We start from the raw sequence: 18,741 nt of genomic DNA, 5'->3' as shown, positions 1-18,741 counted from the left end.
TCTGTACCGGTAGTAGTAGTAGTCTGTACCGGTAGTAGTAGTCTGTACTGGTAGTAGTAGTAGTCTGTACTGGTAGTAGTAGTCTGTACTGGTAGTAGTAGTAGTCTGTACTGGTAGTAGTAGTCTGTACCGGTAGTAGTAGTAGTCTGTACCGGTAGTAGTAGTAGTCTGTAATGGTAGTAGTAGTCTGTACTGGTAGTAGTAGTAGTCTGTACTGGTAGTAGTAGTCTGTAATGGTTGTAGTAGTCTGTACCGGTAGTAGTAGTAGTCTGTACTGGTAGTAGTAGTCTGTACTGGTAGTAGTAGTAGTCTGTACTGGTAGTAGTAGTCTGTACCGGTAGTAGTAGTCTGTACTGGTAGTAGTAGTCTGTACCGGTAGTAGTAGTCTGTAATGGTAGTAGTAGTAGTCTGTACTGGTAGTAGTAGTAGTCTGTACTGGTAGTAGTAGTAGTCTGTAATGGTAGTAGTAGTCTGTACTGGTAGTAGTAGTAGTCTGTACTGGTAGTAGTAGTCTGTACCGGTAGTAGTAGTCTGTAATGGTAGTAGTAGTCTGTAATGGTAGTAGTAGTAGTCTGTACTGGTAGTAGTAGTAGTCTGTACTGGTAGTAGTAGTCTGTACCGGTAGTAGTAGTCTGTAATGGTAGTAGTAGTCTGTACTGGTAGTAGTAGTCTGTACCGGTAGTAGTAGTAGTCTGTACCGGTAGTAGTAGTAGTCTGTAATGGTAGTAGTAGTCTGTACTGGTAGTAGTAGTCTGTACCGGTTGTAGTAGTCTGTAATGGTTGTAGTAGTCTGTACTGGTAGTAGTAGTCTGTACTGGTAGTAGTAGTCTGTACTAGTAGTAGTAGTCTGTACCGGTAGTAGTAGTAGTCTGTACCGGTAGTAGTAGTAGTCTGTACTGGTAGTAGTAGTCTGTACTGGTAGTAGTAGTAGTCTGTACTGGTAGTAGTAGTAGTCTGTACCGGTAGTAGTAGTCAGTACTGGTAGTAGTAGTCTGTACCGGTAGTAGTAGTAGTCTGTACTGGTAGTAGTAGTAGTCTGTACCGGTAGTAGTAGTCTGTAATGGTTGTAGTAGTCTGTACTGGTAGTAGTAGTCTGTACCTTAGTAGTAGTAGTAGTCTGTACTGGTAGTAGTAGTAGTCTGTACTGGTAGTAGTAGTCTGTACCGGTAGAAGTAGTCTGTAATGGTTGTAGTAGTCTGTAATGGTAGTAGTAGTAGTCTGTACTGGTAGTAGTAGTAGTCTGTACTGGTAGTAGTAGTCTGTACCGGTAGTAGTAGTAGTCTGTACCGGTAGTAGTAGTCTGTAATGGTAGTAGTAGTCTGTACTGGTAGTAGTAGTCTGTAATGGTTGTAGTAGTCTGTAATGGTAGTAGTAGTAGTCTGTACTGGTAGTAGTAGTCTGTACCGGTAGTAGTAGTAGTCTGTACCGGTAGTAGTAGTCTGTAATGGTAGTAGTAGTCTGTACTGGTAGTAGTAGTCTGTACCGGTAGTAGTAGTCTGTAATGGTTGTAGTAGTCTGTAATGGTAGTAGTAGTAGTAGTCTGTACTGGTAGTAGTAGTCTGTACCGGTAGTAGTAGTAGTCTGTACCGGTAGTAGTAGTCTGTACTGGTAGTAGTAGTAGTCTGTACTGGTAGTAGTAGTCTGTACTGGTAGTAGTAGTAGTCTGTACTGGTAGTAGTAGTCTGTACCGGTAGTAGTAGTAGTCTGTACCGGTAGTAGTAGTAGTCTGTAATGGTAGTAGTAGTCTGTACTGGTAGTAGTAGTAGTCTGTACTGGTAGTAGTAGTCTGTAATGGTTGTAGTAGTCTGTACCGGTAGTAGTAGTAGTCTGTACTGGTAGTAGTAGTCTGTACTGGTAGTAGTAGTAGTCTGTACTGGTAGTAGTAGTCTGTACCGGTAGTAGTAGTCTGTACTGGTAGTAGTAGTCTGTAATGGTTGTAGTAGTCTGTAATGGTAGTAGTAGTAGTCTGTACCGGTAGTAGTAGTAGTCTGTACTGGTAGTAGTAGTCTGTAATGGTTGTAGTAGTCTGTAATGGTAGTAGTAGTAGTCTGTACTGGTAGTAGTAGTAGTCTGTACTGGTAGTAGTAGTAGTCTGTACTGGTAGTAGTAGTCTGTACCGGTAGTAGTAGTCTGTACTGGTAGTAGTAGTCTGTAATGGTTGTAGTAGTCTGTAATGGTAGTAGTAGTAGTCTGTACTGGTAGTAGTAGTAGTCTGTACTGGTAGTAGTAGTAGTCTGTACTGGTAGTAGTAGTCTGTACCGGTAGTAGTAGTCTGTACTGGTAGTAGTAGTCTGTAATGGTTGTAGTAGTCTGTAATGGTAGTAGTAGTAGTCTGTACTGGTAGTAGTAGTAGTCTGTACTGGTAGTAGTAGTAGTCTGTAATGGTAGTAGTAGTCTGTACTGGTAGTAGTAGTAGTCTGTACTGGTAGTAGTAGTCTGTACCGGTAGTAGTAGTCTGTAATGGTAGTAGTAGTCTGTAATGGTAGTAGTAGTAGTCTGTACTGGTAGTAGTAGTAGTCTGTACTGGTAGTAGTAGTCTGTACCGGTAGTAGTAGTCTGTAATGGTAGTAGTAGTCTGTACTGGTAGTAGTAGTCTGTACCGGTAGTAGTAGTAGTCTGTACCGGTAGTAGTAGTAGTCTGTAATGGTAGTAGTAGTCTGTACTGGTAGTAGTAGTCTGTACCGGTTGTAGTAGTCTGTAATGGTTGTAGTAGTCTGTAATGGTAGTAGTAGTAGTCTGTACTGGTAGTAGTAGTCTGTACCGGTAGTAGTAGTAGTCTGTACCGGTAGTAGTAGTCTGTACTGGTAGTAGTAGTAGTCTGTACTGGTAGTAGTAGTAGTCTGTACTGGTAGTAGTAGTCTGTACTGGTAGTAGTAGTAGTCTGTACTGGTAGTAGTAGTCTGTACCGGTAGTAGTAGTAGTCTGTACCGGTAGTAGTAGTAGTCTGTAATGGTAGTAGTAGTCTGTACTGGTAGTATTAGTCTGTACTGGTAGTAGTAGTCTGTACCGGTAGTAGTAGTCTGTACTGGTAGTAGTAGTCTGTAATGGTTGTAGTAGTCTGTAATGGTAGTAGTAGTAGTCTGTACTGGTAGTAGTAGTAGTCTGTACTGGTAGTAGTAGTAGTCTGTAATGGTAGTAGTAGTCTGTACTGGTAGTATTAGTCTGTACTGGTAGTAGTAGTCTGTAATGGTAGTAATGGTCTGTACTGGTAGTAGTAGTAGTCTGTACTGGTAGTAGTAGTAGTCTGTACTGGTAGTAGTAGTCTGTACCGGTAGTAGTAGTAGTCTGTACCGGTAGTAGTAGTAGTCTGTACTGGTAGTAGTAGTTTGTACTGGTAGAAGTAGTAGTCTGTACTGGTAGTAGTAGTAGTCTGTACTGGTAGTAGTAGTCTGTACCGGTAGTAGTAGTCTGTAATGGTTGTAGTAGTCTGTACTGGTAGTAGTAGTAGTCTGTACTGGTAGTAGTAGTCTGTACCGGTAGTAGTAGTCTGTACTGGTAGTAGTAGTAGTCTGTACTGGTAGTAGTAGTCTGTACTGGTAGTAGTAGTAGTCTGTACTGGTAGTAGTAGTCTGTACCGGTAGTAGTAGTAGTCTGTACTGGTAGTAGTAGTCTGTACCGGTAGTAGTAGTCTGTACTGGTAGTAATAGTAGTCTGTACCGGTAGTAGTAGTAGTCTGTACCGGTAGTAGTAGTAGTCTGTACCGGTAGTAGTAGTAGTCTGTACTGGTAGTAGTAGTCTGTACCGGTAGTAGTAGTAGTCTGTACTGGTAGTAGTAGTCTGTACCGGTAGTAGTAGTAGTCTGTACCGGTAGTAGTAGTAGTCTGTACCGGTAGTAGTAGTCTGTACTGGTAGTAGTAGTCTGTACCGGTAGTAGTAGTAGTCTGTACTGGTAGTAGTAGTAGTCAGTAATGGTTGTAGTAGTCTGTACTGGTAGTAGTAGTCTGTACCGGTAGTAGTAGTAGTCTGTACCGGTAGTAGTAGTAGTCTGTACTGGTAGTAGTAGTCTGTACTGGTAGTAGTAGTAGTCTGTACTGGTAGTAGTAGTAGTCTGTACTGGTAGTAGTAGTAGTCTGTAATGGTTGTAGTAGTCTGTACTGGTAGTAGCAGTAGTCTGTACTGGTAGTAGTAGTCTGTACCGGTAGTAGTAGTAGTCTGTACCGGTAGTAGTAGTCTGTACTGGTAGTAGTAGTAGTCTGTACTGGTAGTAGTAGTAGTCTGTACTGGTAGTAGTAGTAGTCTGTAATGGTTGTAGTAGTCTGTACTGGTAGTAGCAGTAGTCTGTACTGGTAGTAGTAGTCTGTACCGGTAGTAGTAGTAGTCTGTACTGGTAGTAGTAGTAGTCTGTACTGGTAGTAGTAGTAGTCTGTACTGGTAGTAGCAGTAGTCTGTACTGGTAGTAGTAGTCTGTACCGGTAGTAGTAGTAGTCTGTACCGGTAGTAGTAGTCTGTAATGGTTGTAGTTGTAGTCTGTACTGGTAGTAGTAGTTTGTACTGGTAGTAGCAGTAGTCTGTACTGGTAGTAGTAGTAATCTGTACTGGTAGTAGTAGTTTGTACTGGTAGTACTTTGTGCAACTTCAGGCTCATCTGGTGGAATTAAGTGTTGAAACTGGGAGACGATGACTGGGATGCAGTCGTACAGACTGGGATGCAGTTGTACGCTTCCTACCAAAACTTTAGAGCTGCAGCGGAGCGTCTGGAGAAGCAGCGTCCACAGCTCCGACCCACACACACCGTAAGCTGCAACTGCACACATGTGGCCGGTCCAGATGTACTTCATTCTGGAAAAACAAGAGAGGAGAGACTTTCGTCAGCAGCGCTGGTGTTTCACCTGCAGCACAGGGTCAAAACTAAACATCCCGCTTCCCGTAGCGACAGATCGCAGGGACAATCAGCTCCAGAAGTTACCGATGCGACGCAACGCTGTATTGATTCGGTGATCTGAAGTCTTTTCATGTGTTTCTGCTGCAGAATTAAACAGAAAAGTAAAGACGGGTCCAGACAGCACATGGGGGGGGAGTAGCCTCGCAGGAATAAATCTCAATTCTTCTTTTTAATGCGAGGAGCTGTCTGACAGAAACAAATGGCTCTCTGCTCTTTTGGCCTTTTCGCTTTTAATCAGCATTTTGCAGAAAGTGCTGACATCAGACGTGTCAGTTTCCGCCCTACCTGCGGCGCTAAGAGCTTCTCGCTTTTCCCTTTCCCTTCCTGTTTACTGGGAATTCAGGACAGAAACGGTGAGTGTTAATAATGGTGCAAAGCCTTTCTGTGCCATCACGTGCTCAACATGTCAACGTTCCCACGCTGGAAACAAACCAGTAAATCGTACTGGTGGCTGCATGGAAAGCACCATGACATGACAGGTGGACAAATAAAGACAGGAATTTGCATTTTTGCTGCATGTTTTCTGTCTGAAAGTGACCTTTTATCTGCCTGGATGTAATATAAGTAGAAGTATTAGTACTAATGTATCAGATTTCACAGGTACAGAATCACAAAGTACTTCACACAACAATACCATTAAAGTACAGGAAACACAGAAAGAATGAATATGAAACAATAAAACGGTAATAAAAGCCTCGTCTAACCAGAAGCCTGATCATTTTTCCTTTTAAATCGACTTTTGGAAAAAGTGTTTAAGTTTGTGGTAAATTTCCTGCAACAGCCGATCACACGGAAAGACGTTATTCAGTACTTTTCTAAGTATGTACTCCTAAAAAAGTTACTTTTACCAGTACTGCATTCCTTTTTGGTCTAAGCAATCTACAGGTAAGTAGCACGGCACTGTAGTAGTAGTAGTAGTAGTCTGTTGTGGTAGTAATAGTAGACTGTAGTAGTAGTAGTAGTCTGTAGTAGACTGTAGTAGTAGTAGTCTGTTGTGGTAGTAATAGTAGACTGTAGTAGTAGTAGTCTGTTGTGGTAGTAATAGTAGACTGTAGTAGTAGAAGAAGTCTGTAGTAGTAGTAGTAGTAGTAGTAGTAGTCTGTAGTAGACTGTAGTAGTAGTAGTCTGTAGTAGTAGTAGTCTGTTGTGGTAGTAATAGTAGACTGTGGTAGTAGTAGTAGTAGTCTGTAGTAGTAGTAGTAGTCTGTGGTAGTAGTAGTAGACTGTAGTAGTAGTAGTAGTCTGTAGTAGTAGTAGTCTGTTGTGGTAGTAGTAGTAGTCTGCAGTAGTAGTAGTAGTAGTAGTAGTAGTAGTCTGTAGTAGCAGTCTGTAGTAGTAGTAGTCTGTAGTAGCAGTCTGTAGTAGTAGTGGACTGTAGTAGTAGTAGTCTGTTGTGGTAGTAATAGTAGACTGTAGTAGTAGTAGAAGTCTGTAGTAGTAGTAGTAGTAGTAGTAGTAGTCTGTAGTAGACTGTAGTAGTAGTAGTGTGTAGTAGTAGTAGTCTGTTGTGGTAGTAATAGTAGACTGTAGTAGTAGTAGTAGTCTGTAGTAGTAGTAGTAGTCTGTGGTAGTAGTAGTAGACTGTAGTAGTAGTAGTAGTCTGTAGTAGTAGTAGTCTGTTGTGGTAGTAGTAGTAGTCTGCAGTAGTAGTAGTATTAGTCTGTGGTAGTAGTAGTAGTAGTCTGTAGTAGTAGTGGTAGTAGTAGTAGTAGTAGTAGTAGTAGTAGTAGTAGTAGTAGTCTGTAGTAGCAGTCTGTAGTAGTAGTAGTCTGTAGTAGTAGTAGTCTTTAGTAGTAGTAGTAGTCTGTAGTAGTAGTAGTAGTAGTAGTAGTAGTAGTAGTAGTAGCAGTAGTCTGTAGTAGCAGTCTGTAGTAGTAGTAGTAGTAGTAGTAGTAGTAGTAGTAGCAGTCTGTAGTAGTAGTAGTCTGTAGTAGTAGTGGTAGTAGTAGTAGTAGTAGTAGTAGTAGTAGTAGTAGTAGTCTGTAGTAGCAGTCTGTAGTAGTAGTAGTCTGTAGTAGCAGTCTGTAGTAGTAGTAGTAGTAGTAGTAGTAGTAGTAGTAGTAGTAGTAGTCTGTAGTAGTCTGTAGTAGTAGTAGTCTGTAGTAGTAGTCTGTAGTAGTAGTCTGCGGTGGTAGTAGTAGTCTGTAGAAGTCTGTAGTAGTAGTCTGTAGTGGTAGTAGTCTGTAGTAGCAGTAGTATGTAGTAGTAGTAGCCTGTAGTAGTAGTAGTCTGTAGTAGTAGTCTGTAGTAGTAGTAGCCTGTAGTGGTAGTAGTCTGTAGTACTAGGAGCCTGTAATAGCAGTCTGTAGTATTAGTAGTACTCTGTAGTAGTAGTCTGTAGTATTCAATTCAATTCAATTCAACTTTATTTATATAGCGTCAAATCACGGCAATGCCATCTCAAGACGCTTTACAGACAGAGGGGAAAACATAATGAAGGCCAATTCATAAAAGCCTATATAAGGAAACCAACAGATTGAGTTGGTTTCCCTAACACTAACTGGGAGCTTATTCCATAAGAGAGGGGCCTGATAACCAAAGGCTCTGCCTCCTGCTCGGCTCTTTGAGACTCTAGGAACCACAAGTAAGCCTGCAGTCTGCGAACGAAGTACTCTACTTGGTATATAAGGAACAATGAGGTCTTTGATATATAGTGGTGCCTGGTTGTGGAGGGCTTTATATGTAAGGAGAAGGATTTTAAATTCTATTCTAGATTCAACAGGCAGCCAATGAAGAGAGGCTAAAACTGGAGAAATATGATCTCTCCTGCTGGTTCTGGTCAGGACTCTGGCTGCAGAATTCTGGATCAGCTGAAGGGTTTTCAGGGCATATTTAGGACAGCCCAGTAATAGAGAGTTACAGTAATCTAGTCTCGAAGTAACAAAAGCGTGAACCAGTTTTTCTGCATCACTCCGAGACAGAATGTCCCTAATTTTGGCTATATTACGTAAATGAAAGAAGGCTGTTTTAGTAACCTGCTTAATATGTGGGCCAAAGGACAGGTCAGGGTCAAATACTACTCCAAGGTTTCTCACTGTAGCACTGGAAGCTAAAGTAATGCCATCCAGGTTCATTACAAAACCGGAAAATTTAGCTCTGAGTTTTTCAGATCCAACGAGAATTACTTCAGTCTTATCTGAGTTTAAGAGGAGAAAATTTCTAGACATCCAAGTCTTTATGTCTATGAGACAATTTGAGACATGAGACAAGTCTGTAGTAGTAGTCTGTAGTGGTAGTAGTCTGTAGTATTAGTAGTAGTAGTAGTCTGTAGTAGCAGTCTGTACTAGTCTATAGTAGTAGTGGACACTGCAGTTTGTCGTCCTGTAAAGCACATAAACAATTGCCCTGTGTGTAATAACAACATAATAACATTATTATTACCACCATGAAGACATCTGAGTGAATCAGATTCACCCAGCGTTGCCATGGCAACCCTGTCTGCCAATCAAAGCACACCACTGATGGACATTTGCTCATCAGCAGCTTCTCTCTGCTCTGCTTACGTTTCATACATTCAGCTGGAACATGTTGGAACTAAAGTCGGCTGTAAACAGCCGAACTGGACCACAGAGTCCAGTTCACTGGATCCAACTGGTTTTCCTGTCACATGGTTAAAAACGTAACAATAACCTCCTCATGCCAACAATTTTCCTTCTTTAATCTGATCACTGATAACAGTGCAGAGGGCTGCTCCCAGCAGGCACACCATGAGCTGGAACTGGATGTACCACCAGTCTATGGAAACCAGTATCCTTCCACAGACCATCCTCACAGCCGAGGTTTTACAGCATGATTCCTATGTGCGAAGTAGTCAACAATTCTTTTGTTTTTTTATTTCCTGTCATTCCATAAATAAAACAATAAACTTCAGAAAGCTGTGGCACTTCATCCTCGTTCTCATCCTCATTCTCGTCCTCATCCCCATCTTCATCCTTGTTCTTATATTCGTCCCCATTCTCATCCTCATTCTCGTCCTTATCCTCATCCCCATTCTCATCCTCGTCCTCATCCTGGTTCTCATCCCCGTCCTCATCCTCATTCTCGTCCTTATCCTCATCCCCATTCTCATCCTCATCCTGGTTCTCATCCCCATCCTCATCCTCATTCTTGTCCTTATCCTCATCCCCATTCTCATCCTCATCCTCATCCTGGTTCTCATCCCCATCCTCATCCTCATTCTTGTCATTATCCTCATCCCCATTATCATCCTTGTCCTCATCCTCATCCTGGTTCTCATCCCCATCCTCATCCCCATTCTCGTCCTTATCCTCATCCCCATTCTCATCCTCGTCTTCATCCTCATCCTGGTTCTCATCCCCGTCTTCATCCCCATTCTCATCCTCATCCTCATCCTGGTTCTCATCCCCATCCTCATCCTTGTCCTTATCCTCATCCCCATTCTCATCCTCATCCTGGTTCTCATCCCCATCCTCATCCTCATTCTCGTCCTTATCCTCATCCCCATTATCATCCTTGTCCTCATCCTCATCCTGGTTCTCATCCCCATCCTCATCCTCATTCTCGTCCTTATCCTCATCCCCATTCTCATCCTCATCCTGGTTCTCATCCCCATCCTCATCCTCATTCTCGTCCTTATCCTCATCCCCATTATCATCCTTGTCCTCATCCTCATCCTGGTTCTCATCCCCATCCTCATCCTCATTCTCGTCCTTATCCTCATCCCCATTCTCATCCTCATCCTGGTTCTCATCCTCATTCTCGTCCTTATCCTCATCCCCATTATCATCCTTGTCCTCATCCTCATCCTGGTTCTCATCCCCATCCTCATCCTCATTCTCGTCCTTATCCTCATCCCCATTCTCATCCTCATCCTCATCCTGGTTGTCATCCCCATCCTCATCCTCATTCTCGTCCTTATCCTCATCCCCATTCTCATCCTCGTCTTCATCCTCATCCTGGTTCTCATCCCCATTCTCATCCTCATCCTCATTCTCATCCCCATCCTCATTCTCGTCCTTATCCTCATCCCCATTCTCATCCTCATCCTGGTTCTCATCCCCATCCTCATTCTCGTCCTTATCCTCATCCCCATTCTCATCCTCGTCCTCATCCTCATCCTGGTTCTCATCCCCATCCTCATCCTCATTCTCGTCCTTATCCTCATCCCCATTCTCATCCTCGTCTTCATCCTCATCCTGGTTCTCATCCCCGTCCTCATCCCCATTCTCATCCTCATCCTCATTCTCATCCTCATCCTGGTTCTCATCCCCATCCTCATCCTCATTCTCGTCCTTATCCTCATCCTGGGTCTCATCCCCATCCTCAGCCTCATTCTCGTCCTTATCCTCATCCCCATTCTCATCCTCGTCTTCATCCTCATCCTGGTTCTCATCCCCTTCCTCATCCCCATTCTCATCCTCATCCTCATCTTCATCCTCATCCACCAACTCTTCGCAGTCCATGTGGAATCATTTCACACACATCTGCTGGACTGCAGGGGTTTCAGGTTGGGAAGGACTCGTCTAGTTCACGTTAAGCCACTGATGTCAGACTTTTATCAGCATGAAGCTGCATATCTGATGGACAAAACATAGCAGGACGAAGCAGCACTGACAACTCTGACAACTTTATCGACACTCGTCACGGACAATTTACAGATAAAGGGTACTGGCAACAATTTGCACCTGAAGCAGCTCCAGCTAATACCGTGTGAGGATGTTGCTTCTGCGCATACCTGAGCCAGGTGGGGGTGAAATGACATAAGCAGCGAGTTTCAGGGACCTTAAAAACGGCGGTCGAACAGAAGCACACAGGGAGTGAGAGGGGATACATGTTATTTAGAATTATTTGTTATTCTGGCGGTCAAATGGTTAAAAATAGAAAAAAAGAAAAACAGTTCTTCTGATGATCGTATGAAATTTGTCCATGGTGTAAAAACCGTTAATGAGCCCAGTTTATCCAGGCTACATGTTGACTGGAACCTGATCAGATTCCAGTCTGACAGATGAAACGTCTCTTCATGCAAACGGAGCCACCGCTTCAGTTTTTAATGATTCATATTTTCATATTTAGATTTTTTCAACAAGCAGCTGGAAGTGATTCTCTGCACCTGCTCACACCGAACCTTCGTTTCACATGTAGCAGGTTTGTCAGAAAATAAAGATATTTTCTTTCGATTTCCTTCATCATCCACACGAAAAAGCAGATTTATGGAATCAAAAACAATTCTTTTAAAAACCACCGATCTATTTGCAAATACTCCATCTGCATATGGACATATATAACCGCGGTTTTACATTTAGAAAACGTCACCGTCTGCGACAGAAAGAACCATGATGTCACATGTGCCACCTTTATTTCCGACAGCATGGATGTCCTCAGAACTGTGTTGGCGTTATCCATCGTCCAGGCGCTTCATGTGTGTGTCTTCACACTACGGTCAGAACCGCTCCAAGTAGACGGACGACATTTGGACAGTTAGTTTCCACTACCGAACCATATCCTGTTAGAGGTATGTTCTGTGTTTTGTGGAAGTGACGTTTTGACATGGAAGGTTATTCTGATTGGACAGGATTAGAGGCGCTACCGCCACCTAAAGGTTTGATATGCTGGGAATATTGGGTTTTACAAATACCTGCTATGTGTGTGTACATGGTCTGAACCAGGTTGTAAAGCCAGACAACACACCTTCGGTCGCATTTTGTTAACACTAAAGCAACGGATGAAAAATAAACACCAAGCTTCTGTTTTACTGTCGTATTTCAGCTGTTTTAAGTAATAATATAGGCAATAAAGTATCTTAATTAATATAATGTTCATTTAATTGAAGAATCCACAAATGTTTTGATCCCATTCCAACTCCAGGAGGAGAAAATTTGTGTGTTATTTTAGAATGTGCTGGAAATATTCCAGACAAGCAGAGTCTGACTCGATATTTTCAGACAACCAACTGCAGGCTGAATGTTTTGCACGTAAAGCTCCGCCGGTCTGAGACATACTTTAGTGTCAAAAACAAAAAAACTAGCAAAAAAAGCCTTGAGTTCAACAGACAACTACTTTTATTTGGTGCTTGCATTTCCCCTAAGTAACAGTAGATGTGGGTCGCAGCCTTCAGAGAAGCTCTCCGTTTCTTCAGGCAAAAGGGATTTTTTCAGGCTTTAAAAGTTTATGTGAGAAACTGGTTTTCATCTCCTCTCTGTGTGAAAGTCAGCTCACAAGCTGAAGACTGAACTCAGTTTCACTTACTGGTACGAATATGGATTCATTCCAAGCAGACCTAAAGAAAACGAGTCATTTCAGACCATCTTAGAGATTCAAAGTGTTCATTGTCACATGCGCAGGAAGGAAACAGGCTTCTCTGTAAAATTAAAATTCTTGTTTCTGCCGTCCACTTTGAATGTAATACATATTTAAAGTATAAGAACAGACTACAAGGTAAAAGAATAAAAGATATAAACTATAAGTAAAGCGATCTGTGTACATAAATCTGCAGTTTGCTGCATAAACGACCATGCTTTTTGATGGACATTAGCTTTTGGGCAAGCTAGCTTCCGCTTGTTAGCATCTTTAGCTAACAAATGTGGTTTCTTTTAACTTCCCTGCTGCTGAACATCCAGGACTCTTTCTATTTTATCTTTCTATTTCTTTTCTATTTCTATTTTATATAAAGTGAATTAGTATAGTTATGGTAAATTAAAAAAACATCAACACATCGATGTTCATGATCAAGTTTGAGACTGCATCGTTCCACACCTGCTGTTAGTAAAGCCCCTCTCTAAAAGATGGGTTGGTGGGGACAGTGGGGTCGGTGGGGACGTTGGGGATGTTGGGGACGGTGGGGCCAATGGGGCAAGTGGGGCCGGTGGGGATTGTGGGGATGGTGGGGACAGTGCGGACGGTGGGGATGGTGTGGATCGGTGGGGATCGGTGGGAATAGTGGCGTCGGTTGGGAAGATGGGGATTGTGGGGATTGTGGGGATTGTGGGGATTGTGGGGACGGTGGGTACGGTGGGGTCGGTGAGGACAGTGGGGACGATGGGGACGGTGGGGACGGTGCGGACAGTGGGGATGGTGGGGATGGCGGGGATGGTGGGAATGTTGTGGACGGTGGGGACAGTGGGGATGGTGGGGAAGGTGGGAATGTTGTGGACGGTGGGGACGGTGGGGAAGGTGGGGATTTTGGGGATGGTGGGGACAGTGGGGGGACTGTGGGGATTGTGGGGATTGTGGGGATGGTGGGGACGGTGGGGATTGTGGGGATGGTGGGGACAGTGGGGACAGTGGGGACGGTGGGGACAGTGGGAACGGTGGGGACGTTGGGGACAGTGGGGATTGGTGGGGATAGGTGGGAATAGTGGGGTCGGTGGGGATGGTGGAGCTGGTGGGGACGGTGGGGATGGAGGGGATTGTGGGGACGATGGAGCTGGTGGGGACGGTGGGGATGGTGGGGACAGTGGGAACAGTGAGGAGGTTGGGGACGGTGGGGATTCTGGGGACGGTGGAGCTGGTGGGGAAGGTGGGGACGGTGGAGCTGGTGGGGAAGGTGGGGACGGTGGGGATGGTGGGGATGGTGGGGACGGTGGGGATCGGTGGGGATCGGTGGGGATCGGTGGGGATCAGTGGGAATAGTGGCGTCGGTTGGGAAGATGGGGATTGTGGGGACGGTGGGGACGGTGGCTACGGTGGGGTCAGTGAGGACGGTGGGGACGGTGCGGACAGTGGGGATGGTGGGGATGGCGGGGATGGTGGGAATGTTGTGGACGGTGGGTACGGTGGGGATGGTCGAGCTGGTGGGGAAGGTGGGGATGGTGGAGCTGGTGGGGAAGGTGGGGATGGTGCTTGAAGCTGAAAGCCCATTGAGACCAGTAAAGCACCTGAAGTGTTTAAAAGGTACTTGAATTTCACATCTGCACATGATTGTGTGTAATTAGGTCATCTAAAGGAAAAGTGAGTTTAAAGAACGTGTCACGTTGGTAAATGTGGATCCAGGTACATTCGCGAAGCTCACCTCATCGTGCTGAAAGCCAGGAGGCCATAGAACAGCGTGTGCAGCAGATTATAGGCCACATCTGGACGAATCGCCCCCGCTCGGCCCTCTGCAGCTGCTTTTTTCTCATCTCCCAGACCTCCTTTAGACCTGTTGAGAAACAAGAGGAACCAAGAGAAAAGAGCAATAAATACAACATAACAGACAGGAGGGTCCGGTAGGTGGGTGGAATTTCTATTATTCAGATTATGCAGATTTCATTTGCAGCTTGCACACAAGTGGACATGTAATGATGCAGCCGCGCGACCGCTCCTGTCTGCAGAAGTCAGTGCAGAGACAAACAGACACAGGCCCGAAGGCGATGATGTTCCTCCCACGATTTGGCCTCCTGCTCTGACTCAGACGGACACCCACTTCCATTTGAATATAAATCAAATCCGGCTCCTTCTGCTACGTGAGGTGGGGTAAACTGGATTAATTTAATTCCTGAATTGGCAAATAGGCCTTTGTTCTATGAGGTTAGTATTCCAGCCGCTCAACAGGGTGAGCTGAAATGCTAATGTGTTTAGTTCAATGCAGTCCCTGACCTTGCACCACAGGCAAATGAAGCTGCGGGAGGCAGCTGCTAGAATATTTTGTCTTTTTCGCAGCTTGAGGCAACAATACTCAGAAACAACAAAGGGACAGCGATAACCAGATCTGGTTACAGCTACCCGATAACCGTCCTGATCTCCTCCTCTAAAGCTGGAAATCCTTTTACTCACTGCTACGGCTAAAACTACATTTGTTTACACCTCACTAACTCCTCTGACCGTCCATCCATCATACCAGCTTTACCCTGACACTCCTGCACCAACGCACACGGGAGATTTACAATCAGCAACTAACCAAACACGCGGGTCTTTGGGCTGAGGTAGGAAGCCTCCGCTTGCTAACAGCAGGTCGTTGGGTGATGAGATAGAGCTAAAACTAACTGGTTTATCACTTAATAATCTCCAGGATGAAGCAGCAATCCTCATCTGCTTGATTACATGCAACCCTAAACGTGCTGAAATAACGTGTTAGCTTCCAACAAAGAGCAACATTTCCATTCTTTGAGCCATTTAACAACTGCAGGTTAAAAGCTACACTTCAGCACGTAACCAGAAGGTAGCAGGTGAATCCAGCGTGGCCCTGACTCCAGAGGTTTGGACAGTCTGAAAGCTCCATGATCAGGAAACTGCAGATACTCTGGAGTGATGAGCTGCGTTTGCATTTCTGCTACTTAACTGAGGTGGCAGCAGAAGCTGCTGCTTATCAATGTTAGGAACGATTAACATTCAGAAAATGTTGTTATTTTACTTACATCTGCTTTGATATATTAATATTCTGCTGGTATATCACCAGATATCTACAGCATCAGCTTCTTTTCATGCAACCAGAAGAGACCCCCCCTCTGCGTACCTCAGGTTCTGCAGCGCCGCCACGGCGAGGATGCCACTGAGCAGCAGCAGGGTGAGGACGTAGGGGTACAGCAGCAGGGTGCCAGCCAGGCGCTCCAGTGTGTCCAGGGGCAGCAGGCCAAAGGCCTCCTCACACAGATACAGACTAGCATCGAAATCCCTGCAGGAGGAGAGGCAGCGTGAGGAAGGTCAGAGGGGGAATGGATCGTTACAGTACCAGAAGCAGGCAAAATATGTCAATAAAATCTTTTTATCATTGAGCCGGGCCGCACGGCGGTACTGCCAAGAAAGATCTCAAGCTGTAAGATTCACACTAGATTTATTTTTCTACTTGGTGCGCAAACATTTGTCAGTCCGGGTTTGATGCAGCAAAGTTTTTCAAACAGACTTTAAAATGTCAAACACGAAGCCCTGAAGAGCGTCTCCTCTTGTTGTCATGGTAACAGCAAAACGAACGGCGTTTTCCAGGGTAAAACGTCGGACTTTTATCTCCCAGACTGCGTGCCGCGTGATCGTCCCCTCCTTACCAGAGCTGGGAGAAGAATCACACCATGAGAGAAGAAGAGCTGGAGGCAGAAACGGAGGGTCTTCCCCTCTGATTGGCTCAGATCTGCTGTTGAATAGCGTTTGTGTCCTGGTTTGAAACTGGGACCGATGAAGACGAGGCATCCAGTATGATGAAGAACCACTCAGAAAGTAAGACATCATTTCCAGATCCACACGCGCTGCTGACTCCTGATGCTGCCGTGACTTTGAGCCACAATCTAGACGTCCCGCGACTCCACGATGTGGTCGATCGCAGAATTTCACATCGAAATTAGAATAATTTGTAAAATGAGAAATATTATTTACTTATGTAGATGTTTATCTCTGCATGTTTAAGAGTTTAAGAGTATATGTTTCAAATAAAGAAAAACTAATCCTCATCTTTGATTACAATAATTTAAACAACCACAAGCGTATATTTTACTTTAATTTCTTTTTCTGTTTTCTTGTTTTGACAGGAACATAACACGTGTAAATATACCAGATTTAGCAAAAAGAATAAATATTTGCAGACAGAAGAGCACCTGATCAGTTAATTAGAGCAAACTGTAACGTGATAACGCTCAGCATTACTGAGGTTTAAACATTAAACACGTTTTCAGACACTGCAAAATCCAAACTTTCAATCAACATAAAGTCGTCAGATAACAATACAGAAACATGCTTATCTGTCTGAACACATATTGTAACGTATTTATCCCCTAAAAATGGCATTTCTGAGCTGTCTGTTTCATTAAAGTAAACATTTTGCACATTAGATTAGCAGCAATGTTTGTGATAAACACCTGAGCTTAAATCGGCGATAACACAAACACGGAGTGAAGCTTGGGGGATGAAACGAAGCAGCGCGAGCAGAGGAGGAATAAGTCAAAGTGAATGAGAGAACCGGGAGAAGAGGGCAAGGCAGAGACGGAGCACCGACTACGCCTCGCATTCCCAACTCGCTCCTGAATAATTGAAGGAGCAGTTGTGAGGCGCTGCGCTGGGAGCTGTATTATCTGCCATCCCGCAGCAGCTATCCTGTGGCTGAGTTGTTCAACACACAAACACACACTGATCGATGGGAGGTCTGGAGGCGGTACCCCACAATCTATTATTCATACACACTAACACTGCAGGTGCCGGGTGAATAATGCAGTTGCTCTGGCTGAGCTAAGAGTTTTCCACGTGTGCACCGCAGACCAGTTCATGTGCATCAAACCTGGTTTGACGAGACAGGTGTCACAAGTTCTTGTGAATTTTTACGTCCCTGTGTGTGTTTGTGTGTTCATACCTCGTCGGTCCCAAGGCAAACTTCGACTTGATGAATTTAAAGATGTGTTCATCCGATCTGAGCTGAAGTGCTTTCTGCAAACACACACAAGGTGACATTGTCAGGCGTCAGGATCAGATCCAGATGTAGAAACGTGTAAATAAAGCAAGCTGGTGTTTTACAGCGAGGATGCATCATGAGGAGCAGCAGGAGGTGGCGGGGAGGAACAGCAGGATATCAAAGATGGAAATAAGAAGAATCAGAAGAAAGAATGGAAGCAGATCAGAGGAAGAGGAGCACCTTGGCCAGGTAGTTGATGATGAAGGTTAGGAGGAGAACCGAACAGCTGTGGAGGAGAAGTTTTCCCAGACGAACCAGCAGGCTTCCCGTCTTCAGACCAGACTACACGAGAACAGCACAACATCAGGAAACATCGCTTTACTTTGTCAAACAGACAAACAAAAAACAGACCGACTTGTTCATATTTACCCCAATAATCCCTAAAAATCACCAAAATGCTGCCGTGATGTTACATAAAACTCTCATTAAACGTCAGTTTTTAACTTGCATCAGTCGTTCTCAACCTTTTTTCATCATAATAGATAAAACATAAATGATGCATTTAAATTTAGATGATGAATATTTTTCTCCATAACTTTGTTCGAAAATTTCTCTGCCAGATACCCCCAAGCCAGGGGTGCTCATTTACACTTTAGCTGAAGGGCCACATGCCCCTGAGCTGGTCCCCAGTGGGTCAGACCTGTAAAAATAACAGCATAATAACCAATAAATATTAAAAAAAAAAAAAGTTTATTATCAAGATGTTTACACTAAATGACCTATTCTTTTAGAAAATAATATGAACCTGAAATTTCTGTAAAAAGACAAATTAAGTTTTGACTATTTTTACCCTTGTTTACACATTTACATACAAGTCAAAGTATGGCCTACAGACCAGCAGCTTAAAATCTCAATTATAAAAAATGTTTACATAAAATTAGAAGATTTCAATAGTCTGATTGCAGAAGGGATGAAGGAGTTGGAGTATTGGTTGGTTTTCTGATGTGGGGCTTTCCAGAGGGCACAAGCTGAAACTCCTTAGTCAGAAGATGGGCTAGTCCAGGACCAGTCCTGGACCAGGTTTATCATGGATATGGCTTTCTTAATTAACGGTTTTCTATATATTGATCTGAACTCTGTCAGCAGTGAACAATGTTTAAACTATTTTTGTCTCTAACAGAACACCTCCAAAACCAACAGATGACAGAAAATGTTAAAAGACTCAATTAATACAAAATCATCTGAGAAAATTTGACCGGAATCAGGTGGATCCTCTGTTGCTCTTTCTAACAGGAACTTCTGTGAAATGATCCAGTCAAACCAAGGGGCAACCTCCGGTGGTTAAAAGTAAAGCCTATGGTGAAGTGAATAAAACTGCAGTTCCTTCCTTCTCTGCTAAACAGAGCAAATTCATTCATTCATTTTCTAAACCGCTTAATCCAATTCAGGGTTGCGGGGAAGCTGGAGCCTATCACAGCTGCCTTTGGGCGAAAGGCAGAGTACAATAGGTACACCCTGGACAGATCACCAGTCCATCGCAGGGCCACACAACCACTCACGCTCACACTCAACAGGCAATTTAGAGTAATCACTTACCCTAACATGCATGTTT

The 18,741-nt window shown here is 44.0% G+C and overlaps 1 protein-coding gene across 1 annotated transcript in view; it reads right to left on the bottom strand.

Annotated features, from left to right (window-relative positions):
• Window positions 1-18,741, bottom strand: part of dpy19l3 (dpy-19 like C-mannosyltransferase 3) — a gene marked incomplete at its 3' end in the record, with an annotated part of 87,386 nt that overhangs the window by 24,390 nt on the left and 44,255 nt on the right. The window contains exons 10-14 of the mRNA XM_079243394.1: window positions 17,370-17,471; window positions 17,091-17,164; window positions 15,273-15,431; window positions 13,851-13,979; window positions 4,668-4,779 (exon numbers count right to left, since the gene is read on the bottom strand). Of these exons, the coding sequence (XP_079099520.1) occupies window positions 4,668-4,779; window positions 13,851-13,979; window positions 15,273-15,431; window positions 17,091-17,164; window positions 17,370-17,471 (576 nt within the window). The remainder of the gene's footprint in view (window positions 1-4,667; window positions 4,780-13,850; window positions 13,980-15,272; window positions 15,432-17,090; window positions 17,165-17,369; window positions 17,472-18,741) is intronic.

The sequence above is a fragment of the Telmatherina bonti genome (assembly GCF_933228915.1).
Source record: "Telmatherina bonti genome assembly, chromosome: 1".
Taxonomy (NCBI): Eukaryota; Metazoa; Chordata; class Actinopteri; order Atheriniformes; family Telmatherinidae; genus Telmatherina; species Telmatherina bonti.
Note: the sequence above shows the minus strand (reverse complement) of the source record. Positions and strands in the feature narration are given on the sequence as shown.